Source organism: Daphnia magna, linkage group LG1 (assembly GCF_020631705.1).
Source record: "Daphnia magna isolate NIES linkage group LG1, ASM2063170v1.1, whole genome shotgun sequence".
Classification (NCBI taxonomy): Eukaryota; Metazoa; Arthropoda; class Branchiopoda; order Diplostraca; family Daphniidae; genus Daphnia; species Daphnia magna.
In genome coordinates this window covers 12,302,224-12,315,547 of record NC_059182.1, presented here as the reverse complement: position 1 = coordinate 12,315,547, position 13,324 = coordinate 12,302,224, and the positions used below count along the sequence as shown (strand labels likewise).

The following is a 13,324-nucleotide window of genomic DNA, read 5'->3' as shown; positions in this document are numbered from 1 at the left end:
GCATTGAACTTTTCTGTTCACTCACCGTCCGTAAAGCTCCACTTCTCTTTCTTGTTGTTTGGCCTGGTTAGCGGCTGCTGGCTCTTGCTACAACAGTCGTGTGTAGGTATCTCTTTTACCCGCCTTGCCTCCGCCTTGCCTCCGCCTTGCCTCCGCCTTGCCTCCGCCTTGCCTATGTGTTGCACGCAACGTACACACGCTCTGTGTATTAGCCATCTATCTTTTCCATCTATCCCTTTTATTTTTATTATTATTTTGTTTTTTTCTCTTTTTCTTTTATGGGCAAGAAGAAGAAGAAGAAGAAGAAGAAGAAGAAAAAAAGATATTTTTACACTCAGTAGTGTGTGTGTGTGTCTGTGTGTGGGGTGACTAAACGTCTCGGCGGTTTCACATTGGAACGCTCCGATGGACGCTAAAAAAACCAGATTGAAGAGGAATTCAAAAAGCAAAGACAAAAAAAAAAAGGAGACAAAACTGAAATGGGCGGAGGGGGAGGAAAGGAAGTAATTGCTCGCATGATTTTTTTTTTTGGTTTTTTTTTTTTGTTTTTTTATAAATAAAATCTGACCCTCATCCCCTGGCAATCTTTGGAGATGTAAAAAAAAAAAAAAGTTTGGAAACGAGGGCGAGAAAAAGAAAGAAATCCGCCATCCATTCTCCGCAAAATAAAAAGAGGAAGAAATCGCAAACAAACAAATGAAGAGGTACAGTAGGCGTTTGCTCTAGTAAACTTGGCTCACGCAGAAAATAGAATAGTAAACCTGTAAAAAGGAAAAAAAAAAGAAAAAAGAAAAAAGAAAAACAGCAGAAAATTCCCAAAATAACCAAAAAGGAAATGAGAGCTAACAGGTACGAAAACGGTAAATCAAATCAAAAAATGGCCGAATACGGCCGCGACAAACGGTGAACGAAAAATCAACGAAATGCGCTGGCTGTGCGTGAAACGTTATAAATATATGTACGTGTCCTTGTTATTGTTTGTCGCTGTTGTATAGCTGCAAAATGTATATATATACTGTATACATACAGGAAGAAGAGACGAGTTGGACATTACGGAATCAGTAACGGTATTGAGGCCAGCCGTTTCAGTTTGATGTCAAAAGAGTCAACAAAAAGGAAAAGAGACGAGCAAGACTCGACCTCACCTGCAATCGGTGCAGACCCCCCCCCCCCCCTACCCGGAAAATCATGTATACAGACATTGTCCGTCTTGCGTATATATGCACAACAGATAGGCGATGTGATGTGTTACGGTGATTCATAAAAATGTAATCAGACAAATTAGATCCTTTTTTTTTGAATTTTTTTTCAGCGAGACAGACGTGGCCCTTTTTATTAGAATATTTAGAGAGCGATGGGGTCGACGTAACAACCGAAAACACTCACGTTGAGTTGCGTGTGCGCGACGTGAATCCGTGACCGGAACGGTGACGGCTGCGCTCAACCTCTCTTCATTTTTTGTTTTTTTTTTTTTTTCCCTCTCTTTCTCTCTCTTTCGTTCTCCTCTTTATCATCATCATCATCTACCACCCACCTACAAACTGCCATTTTGTGAACGAATCACCCGACATCTACGGTCGGTCCCGGACAACTAGACAAAATGTCTTCCCATGAAGTTTCAAAAAGGAAAAAACAAAGACGATTGACAACTCCCTTTGCTTGTCGTTTGATGGCCATTCACGCAACTCTTCCGCTCTCAACATCGTCCGCACTCAGCCATTATTTAAAAAAAAAATAATAATTCAAATAATCCAACCGTAAATCGTAATGAAACGATATAACGTTAAGGCTACTAGACTTAAAGATACAAGAGAATTTCGGCAGGCAAAGAGACTCGGAAAGAAACAAATAGACAAGGCAACGGTGTGACGCTTCGATGCAGATCTCGTATGACAAGAAGATGAAAGAAAACAGCAAAAAAAGAAAAAAATTATGTAGCGTCGTTGAACCTCCGAGCCCCTCCTTCCGTCGTTCGTCCTCCCGCCACCCCACCATCACCTCATTCCGTTCCTATAGACGATGGAAGAAATAAAAAGAATGCTGTTCCCTTTGGCTGGCTCCTTTCAACTGGTTTTAATGTCAGTTCCTCCCCCCATTTTTATTTTTATTTTTTTATTCCGACCGGAATGGGATCTCTCGGATTTCCAAGCGACAATAGCCTACTCTACTATATATACGATAGGTTAGTACAACTACAAGTACGGCTCTACCTACTTTTCAATGCCCGCCACAGACGGACTCCTTTTTTTTTCCTTTTTTTCTTTTCATCATTACGAAAATGAGAAATATAAAATTTCCTATTCGACAAAATGGAGTGCACAATGAAATAAGAGTCTAAATATTTTCAAGCTTTTTTTTTTTTTCATTTCAATTTGCAATGGTTTTGTGTCAATTCTCCCCATTCTTTTGATTTCCAAAAACAAATCATTATTCCTTGATTTTTGTTTTTTTGCTTATCCAGCGGAATGGTTGTCCCACTTTGTCAGTCTTTTGTTTTGTTTTTGTTTTTTTCTTTGTTGTTCTTTTGTCGTGTTTTTTTTTTTTTCTGTGTGCAAATTTTGCTGTTTGCCTTTCCCTTCAATCAAATTTCTCTTCCTTACCCCGACTTTTTGTTTTTCTCTCTCCTCTCTCTCTCTCTCCTCTGTTTTCGGTGTGTGCCTACGTTTGCGTGCACCACGTCTTCTTCTTCTCATCATTATTATATTATTCCGTTTTCTTTTTCCTAATTTTTTTTTTTTTATTCTAATTTTTGTTCTTCTTCCAAGACTCTTAGAGGCTACTACCTTTCCCCTAGTCACTCACGATGTGTATGGGGCGCATCCTTGTGCGGATCGACGGCAAACGGGGCTGGCGGATGTCAATAATTACACGCCTTCTTTCTCTCTCTCTCTCATTCTCCTTCTCTTCGCTTTTCTGAATGACTATTATTCTCTCATTAATTCACGGCAATGGCCAGGGCTTTCTTTTTATACCAAAAACGATTGGTATATGGAACAGAAAACAAGTAGAAAATGAAGAAAATATTTAAAAAAAAAAATACAAAATAAAAAGAGAGGGGAAAGATATCAAATAAAACAACAGGCAACCAAGACAAAGAGAAATGCAAGGACACGTCAAGAAAAAGGTGGTCGAGTCCGGATGGATCGGGTAAACAACATTGGACGGCCGAACGAGATACGGTCAGAACGGGAACGAGGCGAAGTTGGAAATTGGGACTCGTTTATTTTTCTTTTTATCCCTCTGTCGATTTCCCACCACGCAATTCTTAAATATACAGGGAAGCGGGCAAAGAAAGAGGAAAAAAAAAAATAAATAAATAAATTGTAAAAAATAGTACCGATAAAAAACAAAACAAAAGCAAAGCTGACGCGGTAACTTTCAAATGATATCAAACGAACACCAGATATCAGTATAACCGATTTTTCTTTTCTTTTACCCTATTAAACACAAGCCAAACAACGATAGGGAAAAAAAAAACGGCCAGTTGACAAAACAGCTGATTGCGTCATCTAGGGACCCAAAATGGAGACCATCACAATTACGGATAACGAGATTACATCAAACCGACAAAAAGTCAAACGGTTATATAGAAGCCACCATTTGTGGTGTTTCAACCTGGACGCCGTAAAGACTCAAGTGATGAGTAGGGCCCATTTTTTATATAGGGGGGTGGGGGAATAGTTTCGAATTCACGTCATCGCACCGCCATATCTCAAATATTAGTAGATCGCAATAGTATATGTCTAATAAGAAGCGGCCGCACGCGGCTAAAGTCTCTCTTACCTTGACCCAAACATGGCGCTATAGGAAAACAAATATCTGTGTGTGTGTGTGGAGTGGAATCAGGTGTGCAGCGAAGATGTGACGTATAGATCCTGGCACAAGCGAAGAACCGCGTGACCAAAAATCAATGCACCACAGTTAAGATAATCCGTTTAGTCACCGAGCTACGACCGTGACAAGCAAAGTGTCTGTGTTTCTCTCTTTCGATTGGATTTTGCGATCAGTGACGCTATGTTTTCCTTGCCCCAAACTGTTTTTCTTTTCCTTTTTTATTTTCTCTGTCAGTTTGTTCAAGTGTCAGCAGCTCCTTATTGTGTTGGTTGCGTCCTTAAAATACGTGTGTCCTTTGCCGGCACTTGCACTCATAGACACACGCGCGCGTACACGCACACGCAGCGCGTTGTTATTCACTCGTTTGCGCACACCTTCCCCCCCACTTCTCTCTCTCTCTCTCTCTTTCTCTCTCTCTTTCTATGTGTTTTCACGCGCTGTTGCGAGTTCACGATAATGGTAATCCACGGCTGTCGACGCTGTCCACTTCTGCCAGGTCAACAAGACAGCTGACGTTCGCGTTCATTTCTTCACCGTTTTTGATTTCTTTTCTCGCTATCGAAAACAAGAAATTTGAAAAAAACAAAACAAACAACGATCGACTGGCACCGCAAGGTTTCCTGGATTTTGAATTTTCTTGTTTATTGGCCTGGCCTTGCCTTCAGGGCTTTTGATACGACAACGAGGCGGAGAGCGCGCGAGTTTCAAAATTTCTTTTTTTGTTTTTTTTTTTGTTTTTTTCCTGTTGAAGAAATTCAAAAAGGGCCGGTCTTGTTGATGCGGTGGAATGCTGGCGAGATGTTTTTCTTGTCGTTTTCATGCGCGCACGATCGCATCGGCGTCCAACAACAACGTCGTCGACATCAACAAAGGCGGATCAGGAGCGTTGAGAAGCTCCTTGTCCCTCTCCGCTTGTTAAGATCTCGAATTTCTTACGCGCCAGGCGATAAACGGACGGAGCGTTATAAAAAAAGAAGAAATGTGTGCCTTTTTTTTTATTCTTCGTCTGGAGCGGATGCGGAAGACGAAGGAGAAAGGGTCGACGGCGAACAGGAAGAAAAAGCGTCCGCACTGATTATATGCATCCGAATTGATTTACAATTCAAATACGTGGCTGCAGAGGCCGGCACTCGAGAAGACACAAGCACCGCATTGGGTTTTTTTTTTTTTTTTGATAATAATAAGATAGACCGGAACGTGTTTTGCGGATGGCTGGTGTTCGGAACCGGAGCTCGGAAGAGCCGCAGCCAACGATCACACACACACACACACGCGCTCGCTGATTGCGCGAAGACGTTGCACGAAACGATCACTTGTGTTTAACTGTTGCAAACGTATAGAAATGTGTGCGCTTAGTCAAATGATTTCAGAGTTTCTAGCCGGCGCTGGTGTCGTCCGCTTAACAAGTCCGGCTGTTTCCAACAACAACTTGGCACTGAATGAATGGCCGTCCAATTTCTGGCACTGTATTACGGTTGAAACCCTTTATTTTTTTTTCTTGCTTTCTTTCTTTCTTTTTCTTCGCTATTATTGAAGCGGCTAACGGATTGCTGGCCAGCAGAAGACACACACCACACTTGCACAATCACGCACGCACTGCAGAAAGAAATAAACAAATCAGTTTGCTTTATTTCAACAGTTTTTCTTCTCTTTGATTTTGAAGGTGGAAGTTTTAAAAAATGCGCTTTTCCAAAAATCAGACAATTAAAGCGCAAGACAAACAACAACAACAAAATGTCCACCAAATTGCACTGGAACTGCGACGACGAGAGTTCAAGTCGAATTGAAATTAAACTTCTGTTTTTTTTTTTTTCTTTCCGAAGAATAATAACAAAAACACGGACGGGTATTCAGAGACGTGCTGCCCGGTCGTGCGCTACAGGCATTCTGACCGAAGCGTGGAACATTCCTTCTGCTTTTTTGGCCGCCACACACACACACTCACACACACACACACACAGAGAGACCAGACCCAGACCCAAAGGAGAGGGAAGCAATGGGGTAGGGAGGTTCGGGTTGGGTGGAGACAGGGGCCGGGAAAAAAAAAAAGGGAAGAGAGAGAGAGAGAGAGAGAAAGAAAGAAAAATATAAAATAAAATAAAAAGAGGGAGGAAGAAGAGGGTCGACGGAGGGTCTACGTGCTGCCGCTGCCTTGTTCAATGCAAGTGGGGGAGCCCCACCGGAGCTGGCAGTATCATCAGCATATAGCGCAGCTTCGAGCGGGTGACACCAGAGGGATGCGCTACTCTCCGCGTCCGCTCTCCTCTCTGTCTCTTTCTCTCTCTCTCTCTCTCTTTATTTCGATTTTTTATTCTTTCATTCTTTTCTTTCTTTTCATTCGTCTCTCCTTTCAATTCAATACCTCCCCTCCCCCCCTGTTTTGGTGGAGTTCCCAATGTTTCGGGTGTGTGTGTGTGTGTCTGTGTGTATAAACGTCTAATGTTTCGAATTCAAACCGCAGAAACAAGAATGGGAAAAAGAGGAGGGGAAAGAAAACAAAACGGAACGGAACGTAGAGAAGAAAATAGAAAGAAAAAAAACAAAAAACAAAATTAAATGTATTTATTTAAACAAAATAAAAAAAAGATCAATTCTTTCGTTTTCTCTCTGAACTGTTGACTCCATTTCCCTGCTGTCCAGACAAATCGGTTAGGCACGGAACGATAACCTGATTGTACCTATACTTTGCCACTTTAAATACAAATTCATCACGGCAAATCACGTCGAAGTTTCGAGAAACACTAATCCCCTCCCCCCTTTTTTATTTGAAAAAAAAAACAAATTAAACACATCTAAAACGTAGCTATTAGATATAATAACAATAAATGGTACGCTGCTGTTATTGCCTTCACAGTAAGAGGCTTTAAACGAGTATATTTCAATCCGGCAATAATCAAACTCTCGACGCTTTGATTTTACGTCATTTGTTATGAGATATAGGCAGGGCGGTATATATAGGCATCACATCCATATGCATTTGTTATACTCTGCAAACATACGGTTTGTATTTACACGAACAGAACGTATATACAAAGACAAATGAAATATAAAAAATACACGTGTCGAAAAAGAATGGCGAGGCTAAGAATGGACGCGTTTTGATACATAAGGTTTTCTGAGTTACATATATATAGCCTTGTATGTAGATATACATGTACAACTCCGGTGTTGCGCTTCTATTAGCACGAATGACCAGAGGTCTTTTATTTTATTTTATTTTTTTTTGTTTCCCCGCACAAACACAAGTCTATATATGTACGGCTATACTTGTAATCAATTCAAAGAAGCGCACACACACACACACTGGCGCAAATAGATTGGGCTTATAGCAAACCCAGACATACAATGGCCAAACCACTAAACATAGTCAGACATATAGTCTCTCAAAGAGGAATAAGGACAAAGGCGGAATGATATTAAAAACATGATTCGTGAATATGTAATTCTTCGATATACATTTCGACAAGAGTCAAATCATTTTTTTTGTTCTTTTCTGGTGTATGTGTGTGTGTGTGCTGAAATCACCTCCAAGGAGGTTGTTTTACTTCTCGGTCAGCACCCAACGTCTTTTGGCTTACGTCTACATGGGCCTGTCAAGAAGAGAGGAGACGAATAAGAAGCCCACTTTTTTGGCCCTGGCAGACATAGGATCAAAACGGGCAAACAGTAAAGAGAGGTGGGAATAAAAAAAAAAGACACGGGCACAAGTACAAAATAGATGGATATACACAAAAGGCAAAAAGAGAGAGAGCCAAAAGGGGGGGAGAAATCTACTTAATGAAAGGGGAATAATATAAAATACAGCGAATGAAAAACAGGGAAATGGAAGTAACTGCACAAATACGCACACGAGCACGTTACGAAGCACATAGGAGAGCATACGAGAGAGGGAGAGACACACAAAACGTTTAAAAAAAGAGAAAGAGAGAGAGAGAGAGAAATATTCTATATAGCCCCCATATGGGCGTATATAAGGAGAGGGAAAAAGTGGGAAGAAGAGCCAATGAGGACTGAGGAAAGAGAGGTGGAAATATATGGGCACCAAATATGTTTTCTATGGCCAAAAGAGAGAGAGAGAGAGACTGTGAACGTCGGAGAGTGACGCTCAATTTATGCAGCACCGCCGTCTAGCCGCCTAACAACATTCTCCCTCTTTATTGTGTTCTTTTATTTATTTATTTATTGACAGTGTTTATTTTTAAATCTTGATGAAATCCCATTTGAAATCCATTTAACTTTGACTTTGATCAAATTTGGACTCATTTGATCTGAAAATTGTTGATCCAATCGTCGCGGCGGCAATTTCCCATGTCGACATTTCCGATTGTTTTCAACGAGGCCCCGTTTATCTCTTGTGTGTCTATACGCCGTCCGGTTCCATTAAGAAATGTTTTGCATTCCAATCGATTCTCTTGAAAGTTCACGACCCTTCTCTCCTCCCACATCCTTAAACAGTTGAATCAATAAATATTTTAAAAACATAAATATGGTTGAAGATTTATTTCTTTGTTGTCCTATAGTCTTGACTCATCGATCGACCTTGCATATCTTGTCAGTCCCATTTTTAATGACTCATCTAATAGGCGGCCTTTGAAAGATCGATTAGACCTTTACATATACAAGTGACATATTATTTAGATATCTTTGCCGGACGTTTCCTAACTCCCGCACGAATACGAGAATGACATTCGATGAATATTCAAATTAGGAGGTCTGTTAAGAGAAACAAAAAAATTTCCAAAATAAAATAAAATACATTTTTGGAACATTTTTACTGTTCACAGAGCATATAGAAGCGGGGATTGAAGGAGGACAGACATGGCCGGAAAAACATTGTTTAAAAAACAACAAAAAAAAAAACATGTCCCTCCTCATTGTCCTCCTTTCATTCCACCTCCTTGTATCTCCTTTGTTGTTCCTTACAGTCCGTCTCGGCAACTTGATCAAACATTTCCCGAGACCACCCACCCTTTTCGTGTGGGTCTGTGTGTGTGTGTGTGTGTGTGTGTGTGTGTCCTCTTTCATTCAAGGATTGAAAGGAGACAAGTAAAAAATAAAAATGGCGGAAATGGCGAAAGAAGAGAATAAGGAGCGCTAAAGTATAAAAGAGCGAAAGAAGAAAAAAAAGGGACTCTGTTGTGTGGGGGAGGTCCGTGAAGACGTCATAGCCTCCCCCTCCACCTCCCCTTCACATCAAGCCCGTTTGTAACGTGTGTCTCGGAAGGAGAAGAAGAGTGGGTTGCGAAAGCGGCTGCTCTTGTATGGGACGGGAGTATTATATACACAGTGTGACGTCAGTCGTTCGTTTGCTGCGCTCACGGCACTTGATTGGTTGCTGACGTCCTTGTTCAGTATAAACCGACAATGGGCTCCCGGTGTCTGCGTGCGCTGGCTGACCGGAAAAAAAAAAGAATTAAATAAATAAAAATAGAAAACGTGAAAATAAACGTGTAGATTGAAGTAAGAAAAAGAAAAAAATAATAATCCAAAAAAGTGGGGGGGGGGGCGCATTAAAAATAAAGCGCACGCAACGCATAAGGATAAACAAAAGCGGGGGAATTATTTTTATTGATGTCTCTGATGTGTGTGTATAAATAAAAGAGCGAGTCGTATTAACTTCGTTTGTCTTAAAACCAATGTCTCTACATAAGAAAGAAAACGGAGTGATGAACTCAGCGATCGGCTCGAATTGCGCAGCATACCTTTATGAATATATAAGCGATAACCTATTGAACGCTCTAATCTGATAACAGTATATAGGGGTCCAAAGATTCAACCGCTATCAAACTGTTGATGCACACACGGTTGCGATGTGATGAACTTCGCACTTGGGTCAGCGTTGTCCGGGATCAGCACACGCTGCTCACGAGACACTCTATATAGATCTATATGCGTATGGAATCGTATATAATCAGCTGTTCTTACATTTGCTTTATCTGTAGGGGAACTTTATTTTAAAATGTGGCAATTGAAAAGAAAAAGAGGGAAGATAAGAAAACAAAAAATTGACGGTAAAAAACGAATGTTCATGTTTTCTTTTATTGATATCGATTCGATGCAAGAGAAAACAAAAGAGCATCGGCCCTCGCGAGCTGTTTCGTTGTGTGTTTTTCATTGAATGGGTCCGGTGTGTGTCCTTCCTTCTCTTTCTGTATATATGTCTATATACACACAACGCATTGCCACTGCTTTGGCTTATAACCGGCACGCATGATTGTGTTCTGTACAACGTGCCCACTTGGCGGACCTAAGGCTGGACTGGGCTCCTTCCTTCTTTTATTCTTCCTTTGCCCTTTCGGTCGTTCTGCCCACCCACCTCGACAGAGGGGGGAGAGAGACGCCCCCGATCAACAGACTCCCGAGATTAACCAATAAGGAGCCCTAACTCTGATTAGCTTATGAACTTTTTTTTCTTTTGTTCTTATTTGATAATATTATTGTTATTGAAAAAGCTTTCAGTTTTTTTTTTTTTTTTTTCAAAAATTTTGTTTTTGATTCAGTGGCCAAAGATGCCACGGTCGCCGTCGTCGACATTTTCTACTTCTCCGTGTGTTCTTTCGTTTTTATTTTTTTTCTCTCTGTTGAATGCGCACTCTATTTCCAGCTATTCGTGGAAAATGAAGGGAAACAAGAGAAGCGAGTAATAAAAAAAAAAAAACGGGAGGAGGGAAACAAAACAAAACATAAAAAAAAATAAAATAAAATAAAACATAAATACGTAAACTGAAAATGTATCAGAGCCAAACATAACGAAAAAAGCACGGCCCGGCCGATATATGTTGCGTGTCGTTCACTGCAAGGAACGAAAGCGGCTATTTGGCCGCAGGCTACGTATGCGCTCCAAACAGGCGATCGCCAGACTGTTGAAAACCATCGGTATGCGTTCCTTATTTTCTTGTGTTCTATTATTCTATTATTCGAATTCTACATTGTGTATAGAAATAAAGGTAGCCCAGATGAAAGTAAGAAATAGATGAAAATGAGGCAAGGCCGTTGAATGAATTCCAAACGACCGCAAACGAGGTCTCCATTTATTTTTAAATCCTGCAAGATAAAAAAAAAAAAAATTAAGGTAAAGACATTGTTTCCAATTCGTGAATGATATTAGATATTTGTACAGGTTGCAGGAAGGAAAGATGGTCCGATTTATCTAGTATAATTATCATTTCAAATACAACAACAAAATCGCCGGCAGCTGCGATGACAAGACGTTTAAAACAAAAATGAATAATCCAAAAGAAACTTGGAAAGAAAGAGGTGGATACAGTTAAATAATGAATTCCATTTTGTATCGCCAAAATATAGCGATGACAAGCGGCGTGATGTCGTTATTTCAATCCATGTCAATGATGATTTATTGGGTGACACGAACTATTATAACCGCAACGCTAAGAGCAATAAGACGCCGGGAGGCAAAGGTATAGACAGCCACTACATTTCCACACACATTACAAAAAACATACACACACACAGTCTTACGTTAACAAAGAATTACCACGAATATACGTACTGTATGTATATATAGCCAGCCAACAAAAAGAACAGCAACGGACGTTCTTATCTTTTGGCCAAACAAAACTGGACGAAAATCTCGGAAACGCAGCATGACGACATCGCGTCTTTGTATAATTTAAATATATATATACACGTCCTTGGATATGATTTTTATTTCTTTCTTTTTTCTCTTTTTAATTTTTAATATTTGATTTGTTCTCGCCTGTAGTTCCCCCTCCCGTTTAGTCGTCGATGACGAGAACAAAGTCAACAACAACAACAACCAAATAGACGAGAGGAATTTTCAACAAATAATAAGAAGAAGAAAAGACTAGAAACAAACAATTAAAAAGAAAGTCGCAAACGCAATTTCAGTAGAAGAGCAACAACAAGACACACACACACACACACACACAAAAAAGGAGAGAGAGAAATCGCGTGTTCGCCCCGTTCTTTTCGTTTGGCGGAGTCGCTTCCGCCGAGCGCGACGCCAGCGACGCTCGCCGTCATTGCCTACTTTTTCTTTTATGTCATTCTCATTTTGTTTTTTTTTGTTGTTGGTTTCTTTTCATGGGCCAAAGAAGAAAATCTCTTTCTGCTTGGGTGTGTATATACATCGGATTTCCCCTCCCCCCTTGCCCATTATAAGGTAACTAGACTATGACCCAATTCAAATCTGCTGTTTCAATAGAACAGGCGTGTGCGCTTGCTTATTCCCTCCACCCTCCCCTGCCACCCCACCAACTCCCTTGCAAACCTTTTTATTTCGAAGCATTCCATCGTTTCAATTTTTATTTTTCTTCTTTCTCTTTTTTTCATTTCATCAATTTTATTATTATTTTTTTTGGTTCAGGCCGTTCACGGCTAAATGAATATGAGAAACAGTCCGCCAGTCGGCCAAGCCATTCCAAATTTGAACGGGCCGTCCTGTATGTAGGCTATATACTTGTGTATAGCGTATAGCCTATAGCCTACTACACTGCCGCTGCTGCTATATAATACTCTGTTGCTGGCACTCATTGATTACGGCCGACGTGCTTCATCGTACCATCCAACTCATTATACGTGAGAAGCAGAAACAACAACAACAACAACATCAAATACACACGCCCTGAGGTGCACGTACGAGCAATGCGTGTGTAGACATATCGGATCTGCATGGCTGTGGGCGGATGAGGATGTGACCGGCAATGCACTTGATTCCCATCGACAGCCTGTCAATAACGACGCTCCTATTTTGTTTTTGTTTTGTTTTATTTTTCTTTTGTTCTTCTTTTAGAGGACCGTGGGGCTAATATTCGAGCTAACTATACATATTATGTATATACACAGCTACTTCTGTAAAGGGCAACAACAACAACAGCAGCAAAAAAGATGAGAAAGAAGAGGACGGATGGAGCACATAGAGGGATAGCGGGCATGATAAAGGCCAACATAAAACATCAATATAATGTATTGATGTATAGACCATCGGTCTATTGGCAATCGATATAGTGCTGGGAACGAGGTCTTGATATTTTCTAGTGAGGCTGCCGTATCAAGCGCCCGTTGACGTTTCGTTCCATTAATTTCTGCGCAACGCATTTATTCCCCTCCACCCCCCTTTTCTTTTTCCTTTTTTAAATCGGAGAAGAACCCGAAAGGTTCTCTAGTGACATTTCTTTTTTGTATAATTCTTTTTTAAACGAAAATAACATGCGAAAGAAGAGGCTTCATCCGTAAAGCCCAGCGCTCTCATTTGCCTATCGAATCGAGAGAAGGAGAAGGACGCCATTTTATGGCATTTATCAAACGGCCTTAAAGCCCCGAAAAAAATATATATAAAATAATAACAAGTTTCTCTAATAAAGCGCGGATGGTTGACTATTAAAGTCTCCCCTTTTATCAATGTTTTGTTTTTTTTCTTAAATTTCCTCCGCTTTTATAGAACGACGGCATAAGGTAATAATAATAATCTCTTTTTTTTTTCCTTCTTCTTCTTCTTCTTCTTTCTTTT

At 40.5% G+C, this 13,324-nt stretch overlaps 1 protein-coding gene across 3 annotated transcripts in view; it reads right to left on the bottom strand.

The window, feature by feature from the left end:
• The window catches only part of LOC116932808 (zinc finger MIZ domain-containing protein 2), a 28,798-nt gene extending 23,057 nt beyond the window's left edge, over window positions 1-5,741 (bottom strand). For all 3 annotated transcript variants that reach the window (XM_032940685.2, XM_032940694.2, XM_032940703.2), the window contains exon 1: window positions 3,784-5,741. In XM_032940685.2, the coding sequence (XP_032796576.2) occupies window positions 3,784-3,797 (14 nt within the window). In that variant the 5' untranslated portion in view covers window positions 3,798-5,741. The remainder of the gene's footprint in view (window positions 1-3,783) is intronic.
• Window positions 5,742-13,324: the final 7,583 nt, after the last annotated feature.